The sequence below is a fragment of the Andrographis paniculata genome, unplaced genomic scaffold (genome assembly GCF_009805555.1).
Source record: "Andrographis paniculata isolate CXL003 unplaced genomic scaffold, ASM980555v1 Contig12END, whole genome shotgun sequence".
Taxonomy (NCBI): domain Eukaryota; kingdom Viridiplantae; phylum Streptophyta; class Magnoliopsida; order Lamiales; family Acanthaceae; genus Andrographis; species Andrographis paniculata.
In genome coordinates this window covers 5,262,445-5,276,494 of record NW_026137402.1, presented here as the reverse complement: position 1 = coordinate 5,276,494, position 14,050 = coordinate 5,262,445, and the positions used below count along the sequence as shown (strand labels likewise).

Here is a 14,050-nt window from a genome sequence, read left to right as displayed (position 1 = left end):
TCATGCGCACTAACGTCAGAATTCTCCTTCAATGTTAAATTTTCTAAGTTCGACCCGACATTTAGCGGTTATCACAAAAAATAAAATAAAAAAAAAAAAAAAAAAAACTTAATATCTTGAATCTGGGATCTAAAACAAACATTGCATATAATTTCCATACCAAAAGTTAGTGCATCATGTCTACAGAACATAATCGGTAACAACTTATAATCACTTTTGATATCCATTTTCAATACAAAAATATCATTTAACAACTATGTTTACCTTTAAAAAAGAAAAAAAAAAAAAAAAAAAAACAAAGCAGATAACATAAAATAAGAACATAAGCAAACAAAACAATTCATAATGTTCTTTATATTAGGAATAAAATCAATTAAGCATACTCAAGACATAATGTACTGTGAAATGTTTTATGACATCTCATATATTATTTTGTTCATCCTTAAATTCCAAACCATACAAAGTCCAGGATTTGCAACAATCTAGACCTATGTGTATGTCTCATTATACACAACTGCATCGTATTCGACAACATAACTATTCCCATACACGTCGACAGAATAAGTCGTAAGAAGTGCATAGCCCCACGCCCTCCTGAAGGCTCCCGAGCCTCCAATGATTGGGACCTCTCTTACTTGGTTTATAAATAGAATCCTTCCCATACAGCTGAGCGTGCTCCCTTTGTACTCGCCGTTCGTAAAAACTACATTGATCATCACACCTAAGGTTCTGATCTCCTTCAAGTCCTGAGTTGCAATAGTTCCTTGGCTTCTGCCCAATTTTTTGGATTCAGGATCAGGTCCATCTGTTACAAGGATATCCTCTGCATACAAGATCCCAAATCTTGACGGCAACTGTTCGGATATGCTTGCCCTCGCCACACTGAAAACAGTCTGGTTGCCTCCTATCCACACACGATGGATGTAGAACTTGAGCTTTGTTATACTTACATTTCGAAGAGTGAGTTGTTGAGTTGTTTGGGTTTTTTAATTTTGTATGATGTTGAACAATGAAATCAAGATTAAAATTATTATGAGGGTTTCCATTGCCATTCAATCTCAAGAGAAGTTAAATAAGACAAGAAGAATGAACATACATATGTATATATATACATATATATGGCTATAGTTGTACTGAATGCTGACGCATGATTTATGTTAATATAATAAATATACAACAGATAAACTGACAGCAACATAACAAGTGTCCGTTCTACACACAACCATTGATCTAAGTACACGAAATATATTCATACAACACATCTTATAAATATGAACGGTTAGAACATAATTTCAATTAATACAATATGTGATAATTAATAATAGTATACCTATTTTTCATTTTTTATGTGTTGATTGCGGTAAGGAATTAGAATCATACTGATTTCTCCATACATGGTTATATATGTATACACTTAAGAGTGGTAAAAGATAACTAATGGAGGTTGTGATAATGGCATGAAGTTGGTCCCTTTCCTACCTAATTTCGAATGATGATGATATTGTGCTTTCTAGTGTTTTATTTTATTTTGTGAAGGCCCAAAGGTGGTTATGTTTAGATCGTGTGTGGATGCTTTTAGCTTTTTGGGGTAAGGTCTTATGTGTACGGAATTCCAATGGTAAGAACGGGTACCCAAACTCTTTTAAGGATATGTTTGTCTGGGTAGTTTGAATTTTGAATTGAGATTTGAACAGTAAAAATTTTGAATTGTAACAGTGTATGATGCAAAATAAATAGGGGTTGATATGATATTCTGAATGTAAAACTAATTTTTAGTATAATATAAAAAAATAGGACGTTTGATTTAATGTTTGAAAGAAATTTAGATGAATAGTACAATTTTGTCAAAATGCTTTAAACGAATACACCCTAGAATGATTAGGCCATATATTACACTTCATTCCTTTGTTTATTATAAGATACAAACTACTTTTCTTTTTTTTATTTATTTGTATTTCGTTTTGATATAATAATTAATATTCAAATATTAACAGTTAAAAATATAAATATAGCACTAAGAGCTGGATAAAAAGAGTATTAGACTATTTTCAACTCACTGTATTTATGCAGTGGGTTAGCTTGAATTTGGCAGGTTGGACTCCAATCCAATTTCATTTTTAACTTCATTTATGGAGTTATCTACATTGTTACTTCAAAAATAAAAGTATTATTCGATAGTACATTTATTAAATTGAGAAATTGTAATTTTATTTTAGACGAACAAAAATAAAAAATGGTAACCTTTCAATACGAGGGAGAAAGTATATAATTTTATTGAAACCTCAACAAGGCTGGGTGAAACCTTGTCCAAGCCGGGTTCTTGCATGTGAGAGAAATGATAAAAACTCATAAGATAATGCGAGAGATAATAATTAATTGTAAAAGATGCTCGAAATAACAAATTTTATTATAATAAAAACTAATAAGATAACGAGAGATAATAAATAATAATTAAAAAAAATTATAACAAATGTTCTATCGGTGCTACTTTATTCATAAATACTTCCTCCGTCTCAAATACCATGTCCATATTGACGTTTCTGTCCGTACCATGTCACCTTTTTTTTTAAATATTACACAATTTATAATTATTTATATTATAGGATAATTATTTTCACTAATACATTCTTAATTATCTTAATGTGTAGCAGACATGGTATTTGAGACGGAGTGAGTACTAATTAACCGGTGTTGATTTAAATCGACATACAATTGTTGAGTCCAATATAGGTGCAGAAATGTAAATATGAAATAATTTTGATCCGAAACTTAGATACAGAAAAGTATAACAGGCTAAATTGCAAAATCAAAAAGAATTTTTGGAGACGGAACATGAGAGGGCGAAAAATCGGTGAAACTAGATTTAGAATCTTAAAAAGTTATGTCGATCCTTGTTTTGTCCCATTATCGTTTGGTGTGGAGAGAGTCCAATCATTCGTCACACATCTGAGGGGTTCTGGCGACTGTGGTTTTGCAAGGCCCACGAAGCTGCCTTCCTCGATTGTAGTTCGAAACGATGGTGGTTGGTGTTCTAGCTTTGCAGGGATCTTTCAACGAACACATTGCGGGTATTGTCTCATTCTGCCGCCATTTCAATTCTGCGTGTCTGCATCTATGTATGTGTAATTGCGTTCTAACTGCGTGTACGTAAGCTTGTTGAAGTAATGAATTTGTGTGCGTCGGTTTTGCAGCGTTGCGAAGGGTTGGGGTGAAGGGGGTGGAGATAAAAAAGCCAGAGCAGTTGCAGAATGTGAATGCTCTTATTATACCCGGAGGCGAGAGCACAACCATGGCCAAGCTTGCGGAATATCACAATCTCGTACGTGTTTTTTTTAACTGCTTTTGATGGTTATTAAGCAATCGTGAATCAAGGGCTGTGGAATTTTGGGGATGATTCGATTGGGGGATTCTGTTAATGCTTTTATGTGTTTAAATGTTGTATTGTAAATTGGGAATGGAATGATTGTATCTAATGGTGGAGAAGAGTTGGTATAAAACTAATATTGTGTCTGAGTTTGGGCATCAGCAAGAAAATTTATTGTTACCTGTGGATTTGAGTGGTTTAGTTCTTGAATTCAAGAGTCTGAATTTTGGTTTTACACAGGTGATGAACAGTGAATGTATCTCTCACATATTTATGTACTAGTATTCTTTAATAATTGGCAATCAATTCTTTGTGGAAACTAGAAAATCCTATAGTTCATAACCCATTTATGTGCTCTCTTATTGAATAAACTATGAATGATCCCTTTCTTTCCCAAAGTTTGTTTGTTTGATTTCTTATTTGTGTTTAATTTAGTTTGCTTTCTGTCCTGTGTGATTTTGGTGTCTGGTGCTGAGCCTGGGCCTGGGAGTTGTATCCAGATCTTCGTGATGGATGTTAAGAAGGGTTCAGAATCCGGAATCCTTCTTAACATGGTATAAGAGCCGTGGTGGCTGTATGGGGTAATAATCTTGATTGGGGTTTGGTTTCAAGATGGATATCATCTCAGGAAGTGTTTAATATTGTCTTACATTGGAAAATGTTGGGAAACTCCCTTAGGTTATAAGGGTGAAAGGGCTATTCCACTTAATACCGATTGGTTTTAAGTTGGAACCTCGCAACCCTTTTTAACGAAGGATATAATTGCAAACAAGATAAAAAATTTAGTTCCAAGTATCTTCCTTCAACTTTGATGCAGGTGACTGTTTTGATACTAAGTGTTATTAAGATTTAAAGTACAGATTTTAGTGGTTTTTTGCTCTGGAGATGTCAATAATAAAAATGAAGATTATAGTGGGTGAAAAGAAACAAGCTAGTTAGTTTTTGTGGAGTCCATAAGAAGTCAGAAATTTGTAGGTACTAGGTAGGCTTTGGAAGAGTGCTAACATAGATCACACAATTCCTCTCTAGGCTCATTGAGAATGCTCTTACTTCCCGATATGGCTATGGCACTATGAATTTAGTTTCAGGGCCCTCAATGTGTGTCTTGTGTTTGTGCTTGTCCTCACTCTGTTGGAATACAAACTACAGAGATCAAGATTTTGATATTTCTAACAATTCTGAATGTACAGTATCATGCTATGCTGTGAACAAATAGAGATAACATCCTTTTGTGTTTTATTTGGTGCAACTGCAGTTTCCAGCATTACGGGAGTTTGTCAAAATGGGAAAACCAGTTTGGGGAACCTGTGCTGGTCTTATATTCTTGGCTGACAGAGCAATTGGTAGGTATTTACCTGTTGTCATATATGTGTTTTGCTGATAATTACATACTTTTGTATATATTGTGAAAAATTTAAGCTTTCATATTTGTCTCCATGACACTTCAATCATGTTTTGTGAAAGATATCCCTTTTGTATTTTGGTTTATAAGCTCATGGGCAATAATTTGTTTCAGGTCAGAAATCTGGTGGACAGGAACTTGTCGGTGGCCTAAATTGTACAGTTCACCGAAACTTCTTTGGCAGTCAGGTATAACAAATGGCATTTTCAATTTCCACATACAACCTATGGTGTTCTTAATTTTTGTTGTTGTGTGCACTCCTGCATGTGATACCATGTCTCCATTGTATGTAAGTTTATTCTTGTTTATTTGATAATTATGTCTGGGCACTAAAATCATGGGGTTTATGATCATTTGTATAGGTAAATTGCAAAATATCAAATTCACATGTTTTTGTTAGTATCTCTAAAAAGGTTTAGGAACTCTTATTATATTTTAAAGAATCTCACTCCTCTTTTTGGGATTTTAGTTCATTGTCTAACCCTCCGGAGCAATTATACTGCACTTGCACTAGTATCGCATATTTCAAGGACTAATATGCATGTGTGTTGTTGAGAAAAGGTATAAATCTTATATACTCACTTGAGGACAGAGTTCTTATGAATTGATATTTAACTTCTCTTTATATTGAGACAGAGATAACAGTGTTACTTAGGTTCATGGATGACTGTTGATTTAATACATAAAATGGGAATGCATTTTCTACTTGCAGACTATAAACTAATCCTACATTACTATAAACTATAAACTAGTCCTCAGATAGAGTGATATATTCCTGCCCCAAGGTTCAAGTTATTGTTCTTTCCTCCTTTCCCTCATTATTTTGACAACAATACTTTATGTAAATGAACATTGCTGCCGTGCATCAGATTCAAAGCTTTGAAGCAGAGCTTTCAATTCCTGATGTTGCAGCCAAAGAGGGAGGTCCACCTAGCTTCAGGGCTGTGTTTATTCGTGCCCCAGGAATCCTTGAAGTAGGCCCTGAAGTTGAAGTGTTGGCAGAAGTTCCTGTTCCATCTGGGAATACGGCTCTAGCTGATGCTGCTGTTGAAAGTGTAGAGGTAAATTTTGTTTTTTCACATTGTTGCTTGATGCATATATATATATATATATATGTCCTTGGTTTATCATTTCCATTGGAGGGGCTGGAGAATTCAATAATACTTTCAGTAAAGATTGCATCATTCTATTTTCTGGTTTAAATCTTCCAATTTATTCTTCGTGGACATCTTATTATTATTATTATTAATTGTCATTTTTAAGCCATTAATGGTGAGTTCCTTTGTATACGTGTGAGTTGTGTGTTTATGTTGCTTCACGCAATTTTTTTGTCTATATGAAACTTGGTTGAAAGTATGGTTTGCCATAGTAGAAAAATCTAAAGATATTCTCCATAAGTTGCCTTACTATATATATATCTTGTAAGTTCAATTTTGAGAATTGTATCGAGCAGCGTATTTTATTGAGGAACTAAAGTATGTGATGCTTTCATGATAACTTGGAGCTATAGCCTATAGCCTCGTCGGTCCTATCTATTTTATTTTGTCTCGACAGAAATCAACTGACATGTTAATCTAATGAACAATGCCGTAGAATTTAAAGATTTAAAGATCTTTTTAAGATGATGCCTACGGGTTGAAAAGTTATAAATGCGGTACCATGAACAGCACGAGATAGAGTTATGTTCGAGGTAGCAGTATCATGGCTTGTCTTGCACTAAATTGCATTTTATCTTTGAGCATATGAATTATTGTGATGTAGTAGTGAACACAATACGAAGACTTTCCTGTCCTAGTTTGCAACTCCCTAATGCACCTCGAAACAGTTGAGTGCTAATTATTATGTTACTAAATCTGCATGTACCAGGGAAATGCTGCCGCAGAAAAGACAGTGATTGTTGCGATAAAGCAGGGAAGCTTGCTGGCAACCGCCTTTCACCCTGAACTGACTGCGGACACCAGATGGTCTGTCTGTTTTCTGTGTCTTATCTTTCAGTCGAAGCAAACATTAATTTTTTTTGAAGCTATTCCCTTCCTCATCTGTCTCTGAATTTTTTTTTTTTTTTTTATGGACTGTCGGACAGGCATAGTTATTTCATGAAGATGGTGGACGAGAGCAGCCAAGACAGCAGCAGTCCTGTCTTGTTTGTGGACGCAAAACCTAAGTATGATCTCCCAATATTTCAACATTAACAAAACTAGGACTCATCTCCTCAATATTTGGCTCTGTTCTTTGCTTTACCAGAATTGTTATGATAGTAGTCGAATGAAATTTATTTATTTATTTAATATTATGATTATGATTATTGTTATTATTATTATTTTGTTGTTGACCTTGTTTCTAAGTTCTGGCTGCTCCCTTATACATAAAATTAAGAATTCTTTTATTATTTTCCAATTAAAAAAAAAAGAATTCTTTTATTATATTTAATATTATTATATTGCAAATTATATTTCAATTAACAATATCACTTTGAATATTCATTTACACTATTCATCCAATTTTTTTTCCCTAAAAACATCAAATCAAACGTTTATTTTTTATTTTTTATATTATACTAAAAATTAATTTTACATTCAAATTCAAAATTTTTACTATTCAAATTCCAACTCAAAATTCAAACCCCCAAACAAACACACTCTAAATTTTTATTTCAATTTCACAATTTTGAATCAGCATTGTAATGAAATTGATCGTATCATTCAGGAACTTAGCATGTTTAATAATTCAAGTCTACATTAAAAATAATACAGACTACAACAAAACAAAGAGCTCTAATAGTAACAAGGCCATTTATGATTTTTTCCCAATTATATAACTTATAAAACAAAGAGCTCTAATACTAAACAGAGGTTTCTGTTTGTTCTTAGAAGTGTGGCATGAAACATGTGTTATCTATTTTGAGCTGGAAAATATTTTTTTCGAATTGCGATATTTACATCTAATTTACTATTATCTTTATGTTAAAATATATTAGAAACAATATATTATATTTATGGTAGTTGTCTATTTTAAAAGATTCGTAGGATTATTAAGTTATTTAGAAGATTTGATATCACTATATATAAATACATATTCTTATGATTGAAATAGAAAATTTCAGTTTATTATTCTAATACGGTATCAGAGTCAAATTTTTTTCGGGTATATCCACGACCCTTTATATTCCATATGTATTTTTATAGTTTATTGATGTATCTACTTCTATTCACAATCATGTTATTTCCATGTCATCTCCGTCTATACTACTCCATTGACAGAGTCTATTTTCGACTCTAATGCCGTTGAGAGCCTTATTTTCAACTCTAACTCCATCGAGAGCGAAGTAGTCCTATTTCCATCTCTAGCTCTGTTGTGAGCTAGCAAGTCCTGTTTCCGACTCTAGCTCTGTTGTGAGCGAGTGAGTCCTTCTTTCCGACTCTAGCTCTATTAAGCCTGAGCGAGTCCTGTTTTCGACTCTAGTTCCATTGTGAACGAGCGAGTCCTATTTTCAACTCGGTCTTGAGTTTTAATTCTGACTCTGATTTAATGGATGACTACACCACTTTTAGTCAATGGAAACTTCAAGTTTGTTCGTTGAAGATCTCAACTATATCTTTTTTGGTTACTTCAGACAAACTCAAGTTTGTTCAATTATATCTTGAATTTGAGGAGGGGTGTTAAAATATATTTAGAAGCAATATATTATATTTATAGTAGTTGTCTTATTTAAAAGATTCGTAGATTCTCACTATAAATATATACGTATTCTTATGATTAAAATGTAAAAATTTCAGTCTTATATTATACTATTATGTATTCAGTTTCCGTGCTTGAAAGCGCCATTATCTTTTGTTTCACCAAACACTATGAGATTGGACCTGAATCAAGATTAATAAAGTAACATTGGTACTTTTCTTATCATTTACACAAGGCCTAGCTAAGAGCAGAGGAAATGAGTATATTCTTGTTTCCATTTCAATACCTGATTCCAAACTTCATTGTCCTTGTAATAAATGAAGAACACACCTCGCAGCTCCTAGATGGATCTTGCTTGGATTTTCACTATAAAAAAAAAATAGTATATTTGTAACGGAATTCCGTCCCTAAAGTTCACGTAGTTAATGTAATTTCATCCATAATTTCATCTCTAATGACGTTAGTAACCGAAAAAATGAATTTAGGGACGAAAAACCCCGCTACAAAAATGATATTTTTTTGTAGTATATATGCATGAAGCAAGAGATACGGCCTACTGCATAAACAATGTTAGGCCTTATATGTGTAAGATAACGAGGGAAACCCGCAATGCTTCTGAATTTCTTTTCATCGACCTTCCCAACACCATCATTAAGTTGCATCTTTTCATTTGTGATTAGTGGATTCTGAACAACATTAGAATTTTCCATTCCAGCTTTCTTTAATAAATCTGCAGCATGTTTCTTTTGACAAATAAAAATAATATGTTCATCTTGAATAACTAGGATTCCCAAAAAGTATTGTAGCTAACCAAGATCAAGTATCTCAAAAGCCTGCATCATGGACTTATTCACCTTCTTTATGATTCTTGGAGAGTTTCCTGTATAAATCATATCATCAATGTACTATCAAAGTGAGCAAAAATCTTCACCTTCAAATTCCACACAAAGTGTATGCTCATTACAACTACACCGAAAGCCATTTTCAATAAATTACTATACCAAACCCTTACTTTTCATGAACATCTTCAAGATCACCATTTAGAACTGCAGATTTTAGTTTTTACCTCTAAATGGAACATTTCCCAACCATGGTTGGCTGCCACTCCCCAAAATGGTATCGAAAAATGCAACAAGAGCCAACATGCAACATCCCATAATTTATTATTTGCGTGCTATCCCAATCAATTATTTTGGTACACAAGAACAGAAATAAATATACAAGACGGGACTGGCGCTGTCTTGGCTGCTCTCGTCCTCCATCTTCATGAAAAATCTATGCCTGTCCATCCAAGAAAATATTGGAGGAGGAAGGGAATAGCTTCAGAAACATTAGTGTTTATTTCTACCTAAGGATAAGAAACAGTGAAACAGACAGACCTTCGGTTGCCAGCAAGTTTCCCTGCTTTATTACAACGATCACTGTCCTTTCAGCCGCAACACTTTCCTAGTACACAAATTTAACAATATCAAACCAGAGAGGTAATATCATATTTTGTCCTCATATTTAACCGTATTTTCATTATGTATCTCTATTATTTACTAATTAGCACATTTTTTTATTTTTTCTTTAATTAAGATCTTAATTCTTAAATTAACATTCTAATTGTGTGGCTGACTTCTCACTTACTTTTTCTCTTCTCACTATTTTCTCTCTTTATATTAAATACTTTTCTCATTATACTTTCTCTCTCCTAATAATAAACCTTCTACTGCACTGCCATATTCTCTTACAGATTTGCATGATGATTAGGGTTGAGGAGATTGTCTAGATTCAAAGTCGTTGATTGTCGGTTGTGGAATCCAGGAGGTCGACTAACATTGAAGGTGTACGTATGTAGTCCGCTCTCTTGTACCAGTTAGGAACATTCTTGTCGGAATTTCCAGCTCCCAGGGAGACATCACGCCCTCTGTTATCTATACCAGGTACCCCGATGATATGGTGACCGATAAGTTCCTCTACTATGGATTCTCTGACGTACAATCGAGTTGCCTTGCTAGGTCTCGCCAGTCTTGCCTGCATGAGGTCGTGATGCTACTCATGTATGGAGAGTTCGAATAGTTGCCCATCTCTTTTTTTATACCGTACGTGGAGCTTCCACCTCATAAGGCGCTCTAGGGATGGAGGTATGCCCAGCCCAGGCTCTTAGCAGATCAACTGCTGCACTATGCTGCCAAAATCGTACTTGTCCAACTCGATCGAACAGCTTCCTGTGACAAATTGGTATGTGAATTAGAAGTGTTGAAAGATTACAATGACAATAATAAAAAAACAAAAAAAAAAAAACACAAAAACATCATCGTCCTCATCATCATCACCATCTGTAATTCATTGATTTGAAATTAATAAACTTGAAAAACCCTAAAGGAATGAATTTATTACTTACTCGCTTCCAAAGGTTGGGATCGGGCTTTTTCATAACAATGACGGACTTGATTTGGTCTGGCAGCTTGGCTTTCCAGCGACAGTAGAGTTAGGTGCCGTGGTGGAAACTGTAACTTGTTGGTTTAGGATCGAAATCGACGATTTTACTACTGGTGGGAGATGTACCTGTAACCTCAAATCAGAACAATTGCCTCTATCTTAGTCATCAAATTAGCTAATAAATCTACCCAATGAGTTCGCAAGGAATTATATATATATATGTTATATATGTGGATTTCAAAGACAAGCACACAACCATTTGGGAGCGTAGTAATCGAATTGTTCACTCCGGTGAAACCTCCACGCTTTCGGTAAGGGTCGTTAGGATTCTGAACATCACAGAGGTGGTTTGAGATCAAAGGCCTCGTGTTTTGAGCCACCATCAGGAACCACTACCGTTGCCACTGACATCTCCGCCGCCACCTTTGCCGTGGCTGCCGCTGCATCATCACAAGAATCGACAAAATAGGTTGTATAGCATAAAAATTGAGAAAGAAAGCAAATGTTATATGTGTGAAACATGACGCAATCACATGTGGCCACGTGTTTTCTCACTCAGTAATATTTGGCCATGTGTTTTTTCAGTCAACAATCTATGACAATTAGGGTGAATAGAGTATTAATTAAAGAAAAATCTAAAAAGTGCACTGATTAATAAATTCAAGGGACAAATTTTGAAAAATTAATAATATTGGGATACATAATAAAAAGACAGTTAAATATGAGGATAAAATATGAGATTACCCCTCAAACTAGCTATCCAGTCAAAAAACTAAATTTTAACTCATAAGAAGCCTATATGAACTACAGTCTACCATTTTTTGTTTCGGCCGTGGAAAATAAATTAAAAAAATTCAGAACTTCTTTCGGAAATAATATAATCCACCACATAAATAATATATTGTGTAAGAGAGAGAGAGAGGAAGCATGTACGTAGAAAAACAGAAGTATTGTATTATACTTACTACATATTGAGGAGAGGAGTTCCTGTTTTGTTAATATACTTAGCCTTTGTGCCCACAAACAAGATGGGACTGGTGCTGTCTTGGTTGCTCTCGCCCACAGTCTTCATGAAATAACTATGCTAGTACATCCAAGAAAATATTCAGCGACAGAGGAGGAAGGGAATAGCTTCGGAAAACATTAGTGTTCACTTCTACTTTAGGATAAAAACAAAGAAACAGACAGACCGTCGGGTGTTTGCAGTTAGCTCTAGATGAGAGGCGGTTGCCAGCAAGTTTCTCTGTTTTATCACAAGGATCACTATCCTTCAGCCGCAGCACTTTCCTGGTACACAGATTTCCAAATATCAGACCAACCATCCGTCAAAACACAAAATTTTAAAATTCATAAAAACCCTATATGAACTACAATCCACCATTTTTTGTTTCTGCCATGGAAAAAATAATATACAGTGCGAGAGAGAGTGAGAGAGGGAGAATGTATGAAGAAAAATAGAAGTATTGTACTTGTACTTACTTAATGGTGAAACATTGGGATATCATCATTAGGCTTTGTGTCCACAAACAAGATGGACTGCCAGCTGCCTTGGCTGCTCTTGTTTCTCGAAATAACTATGCCTGTTCGACAGTCCATCCAAGAAAAAATTCAGAGACAAAAGAGGAAGGGAATAGCTTAAAAGAATTAGTACTTGCTTCGACTGAAGGATAAGAAACAGATTCTCTGCTTTATCACAATGATTCAGCTGCAGCATTCATAAGAAAAATAAAATTTTAAAATTCATAAGAAAATAAACTAAAAATAAATTCCAAGCTTCTTTCACATTCTATTTCTTCATGCAAATTGTACTTGTACTTACTACATATTGAGGAGAGGAGTCTTTATTTTGTTAATGTTGAAACATTGGGATATCATCATTAGGCTGTGTCAACAAACAAGATGGGACTGCTGCTTTCTTGGCTGCTCTCAGTCCACCATCTTTATGAAAATAACCATGCCTGTCGGACAGTCCATCCAAGAAAATATTCAGCGACGAAGGAGGAAGGGAATAGCTTCAGAAAACATTAGTATTCATTTCTACTTAAGGAAAAGAAACAGCTAAACAGACACACCTTCGGTTGCCAGCAACTTTCCCTGCTTTATTGCGAGGATCACTGTCTTTTCAGCCGCAACACTTTCCGGTACACAGATTTAACAATATCAAACCAGTCATCCGTCGAAAAGCAAAATTTTAAAACTCATAAGAAACCTATACGAACTACAATTCACCATTTTTTGTTTCTGCCGTGGAAAAAATAAAAAAAAATTCAAAACTTCTTTCGGAAACAATATAACCCATTACAAAAATAATATATAGTGAGAGAGAGAGTTAGAGGGAGCATGTATATTGAAAAACAGAAATATTGTACTTGTACTTACTACATATTGAGAAGATGAGTTCTTTGTTAATATACTTGGCCTTTGTGCCCACAAACAAGACGGGACTGGTGCTGTCTTGGCTGCTCTCGCCCACAGTCTTCATGAAATAACTATGTTTGTACATCCAAGAAAATATTCAGCGACAGAGGAAGAAGGGGATAGCTTCAAGAAAACATTAGTGTTCACTTCTACTTCAGGATAAAAAACAGAGAAACAGACAAACCGTCGGGTGTCTGCAGTTAGCTCTAGATGAGAGGCGGTCAGCAAGTTTCTCTGCTTTATCACAAGGATCACTATCCTTCAGCCGCAACATTTTCCTAGTACACAGATTTAGCAATATCAGATCAACCATCTGTCAAAACACAAAATTTTAAAATTCATAAGAAACCTATATGAACTACAATCCACCATTTTTTGTTTCTGCCATGGAAAAAATAATATATAGTGCAAGAGAGAGTGAGAGAGTGAGAGAGGGAGCATGTATGAAGAAAAATAGAAGTATTGTACTTGCACTTACTACATATTGAGGAGAGGAGTCCTTGTTTTGTTAATGTTGAAACATTGGGATATCATCATTAGGCTTTGTGTCCACAAACAAGTGGACTGCCAACTGTCTTGGCTGCTCTTGTTTCACGAAATAACTATGCTTGTTCGACAGTCCATCCAAGAAAAAATTCAGAGACAAAAGAGGAAGGGAATAGCACAAAAAATTTAGTGTTTGCTTCGACTGAAGGATAAGAAACAGATAAAGAGACAGACTATCGGGTGCCTGCAGTCAATTCCCACGAGGATTCTCTGCTTTA

At 34.7% G+C, this 14,050-nt stretch overlaps 2 protein-coding genes across 2 annotated transcripts; one reads left to right on the top strand and one right to left on the bottom strand.

The window, feature by feature from the left end:
* Positions 1–488: 488 nt before the first annotated feature.
* Positions 489–1,396, bottom strand: LOC127253108 (dirigent protein 1-like). The gene is made up of 2 exons (XM_051277551.1): positions 1,381–1,396; positions 489–904 (listed from the first exon to the last, which is right to left on the bottom strand). Exons 1-2 carry the CDS (start codon positions 1,394–1,396, stop codon positions 489–491), a joined length of 432 nt encoding a protein of 143 aa, XP_051133508.1.
* Positions 1,397–2,867: 1,471 nt separating this feature from the next.
* On the top strand, positions 2,868–7,086 carry LOC127256091 (probable pyridoxal 5'-phosphate synthase subunit PDX2). The gene is made up of 7 exons (XM_051281925.1): positions 2,868–3,068; positions 3,192–3,319; positions 4,620–4,707; positions 4,881–4,954; positions 5,636–5,827; positions 6,633–6,730; positions 6,850–7,086. Exons 1-7 carry the CDS (start codon positions 3,017–3,019, stop codon positions 6,956–6,958), a joined length of 741 nt encoding a protein of 246 aa, XP_051137882.1. The 5' UTR covers positions 2,868–3,016; the 3' UTR covers positions 6,959–7,086.
* Positions 7,087–14,050: the final 6,964 nt, after the last annotated feature.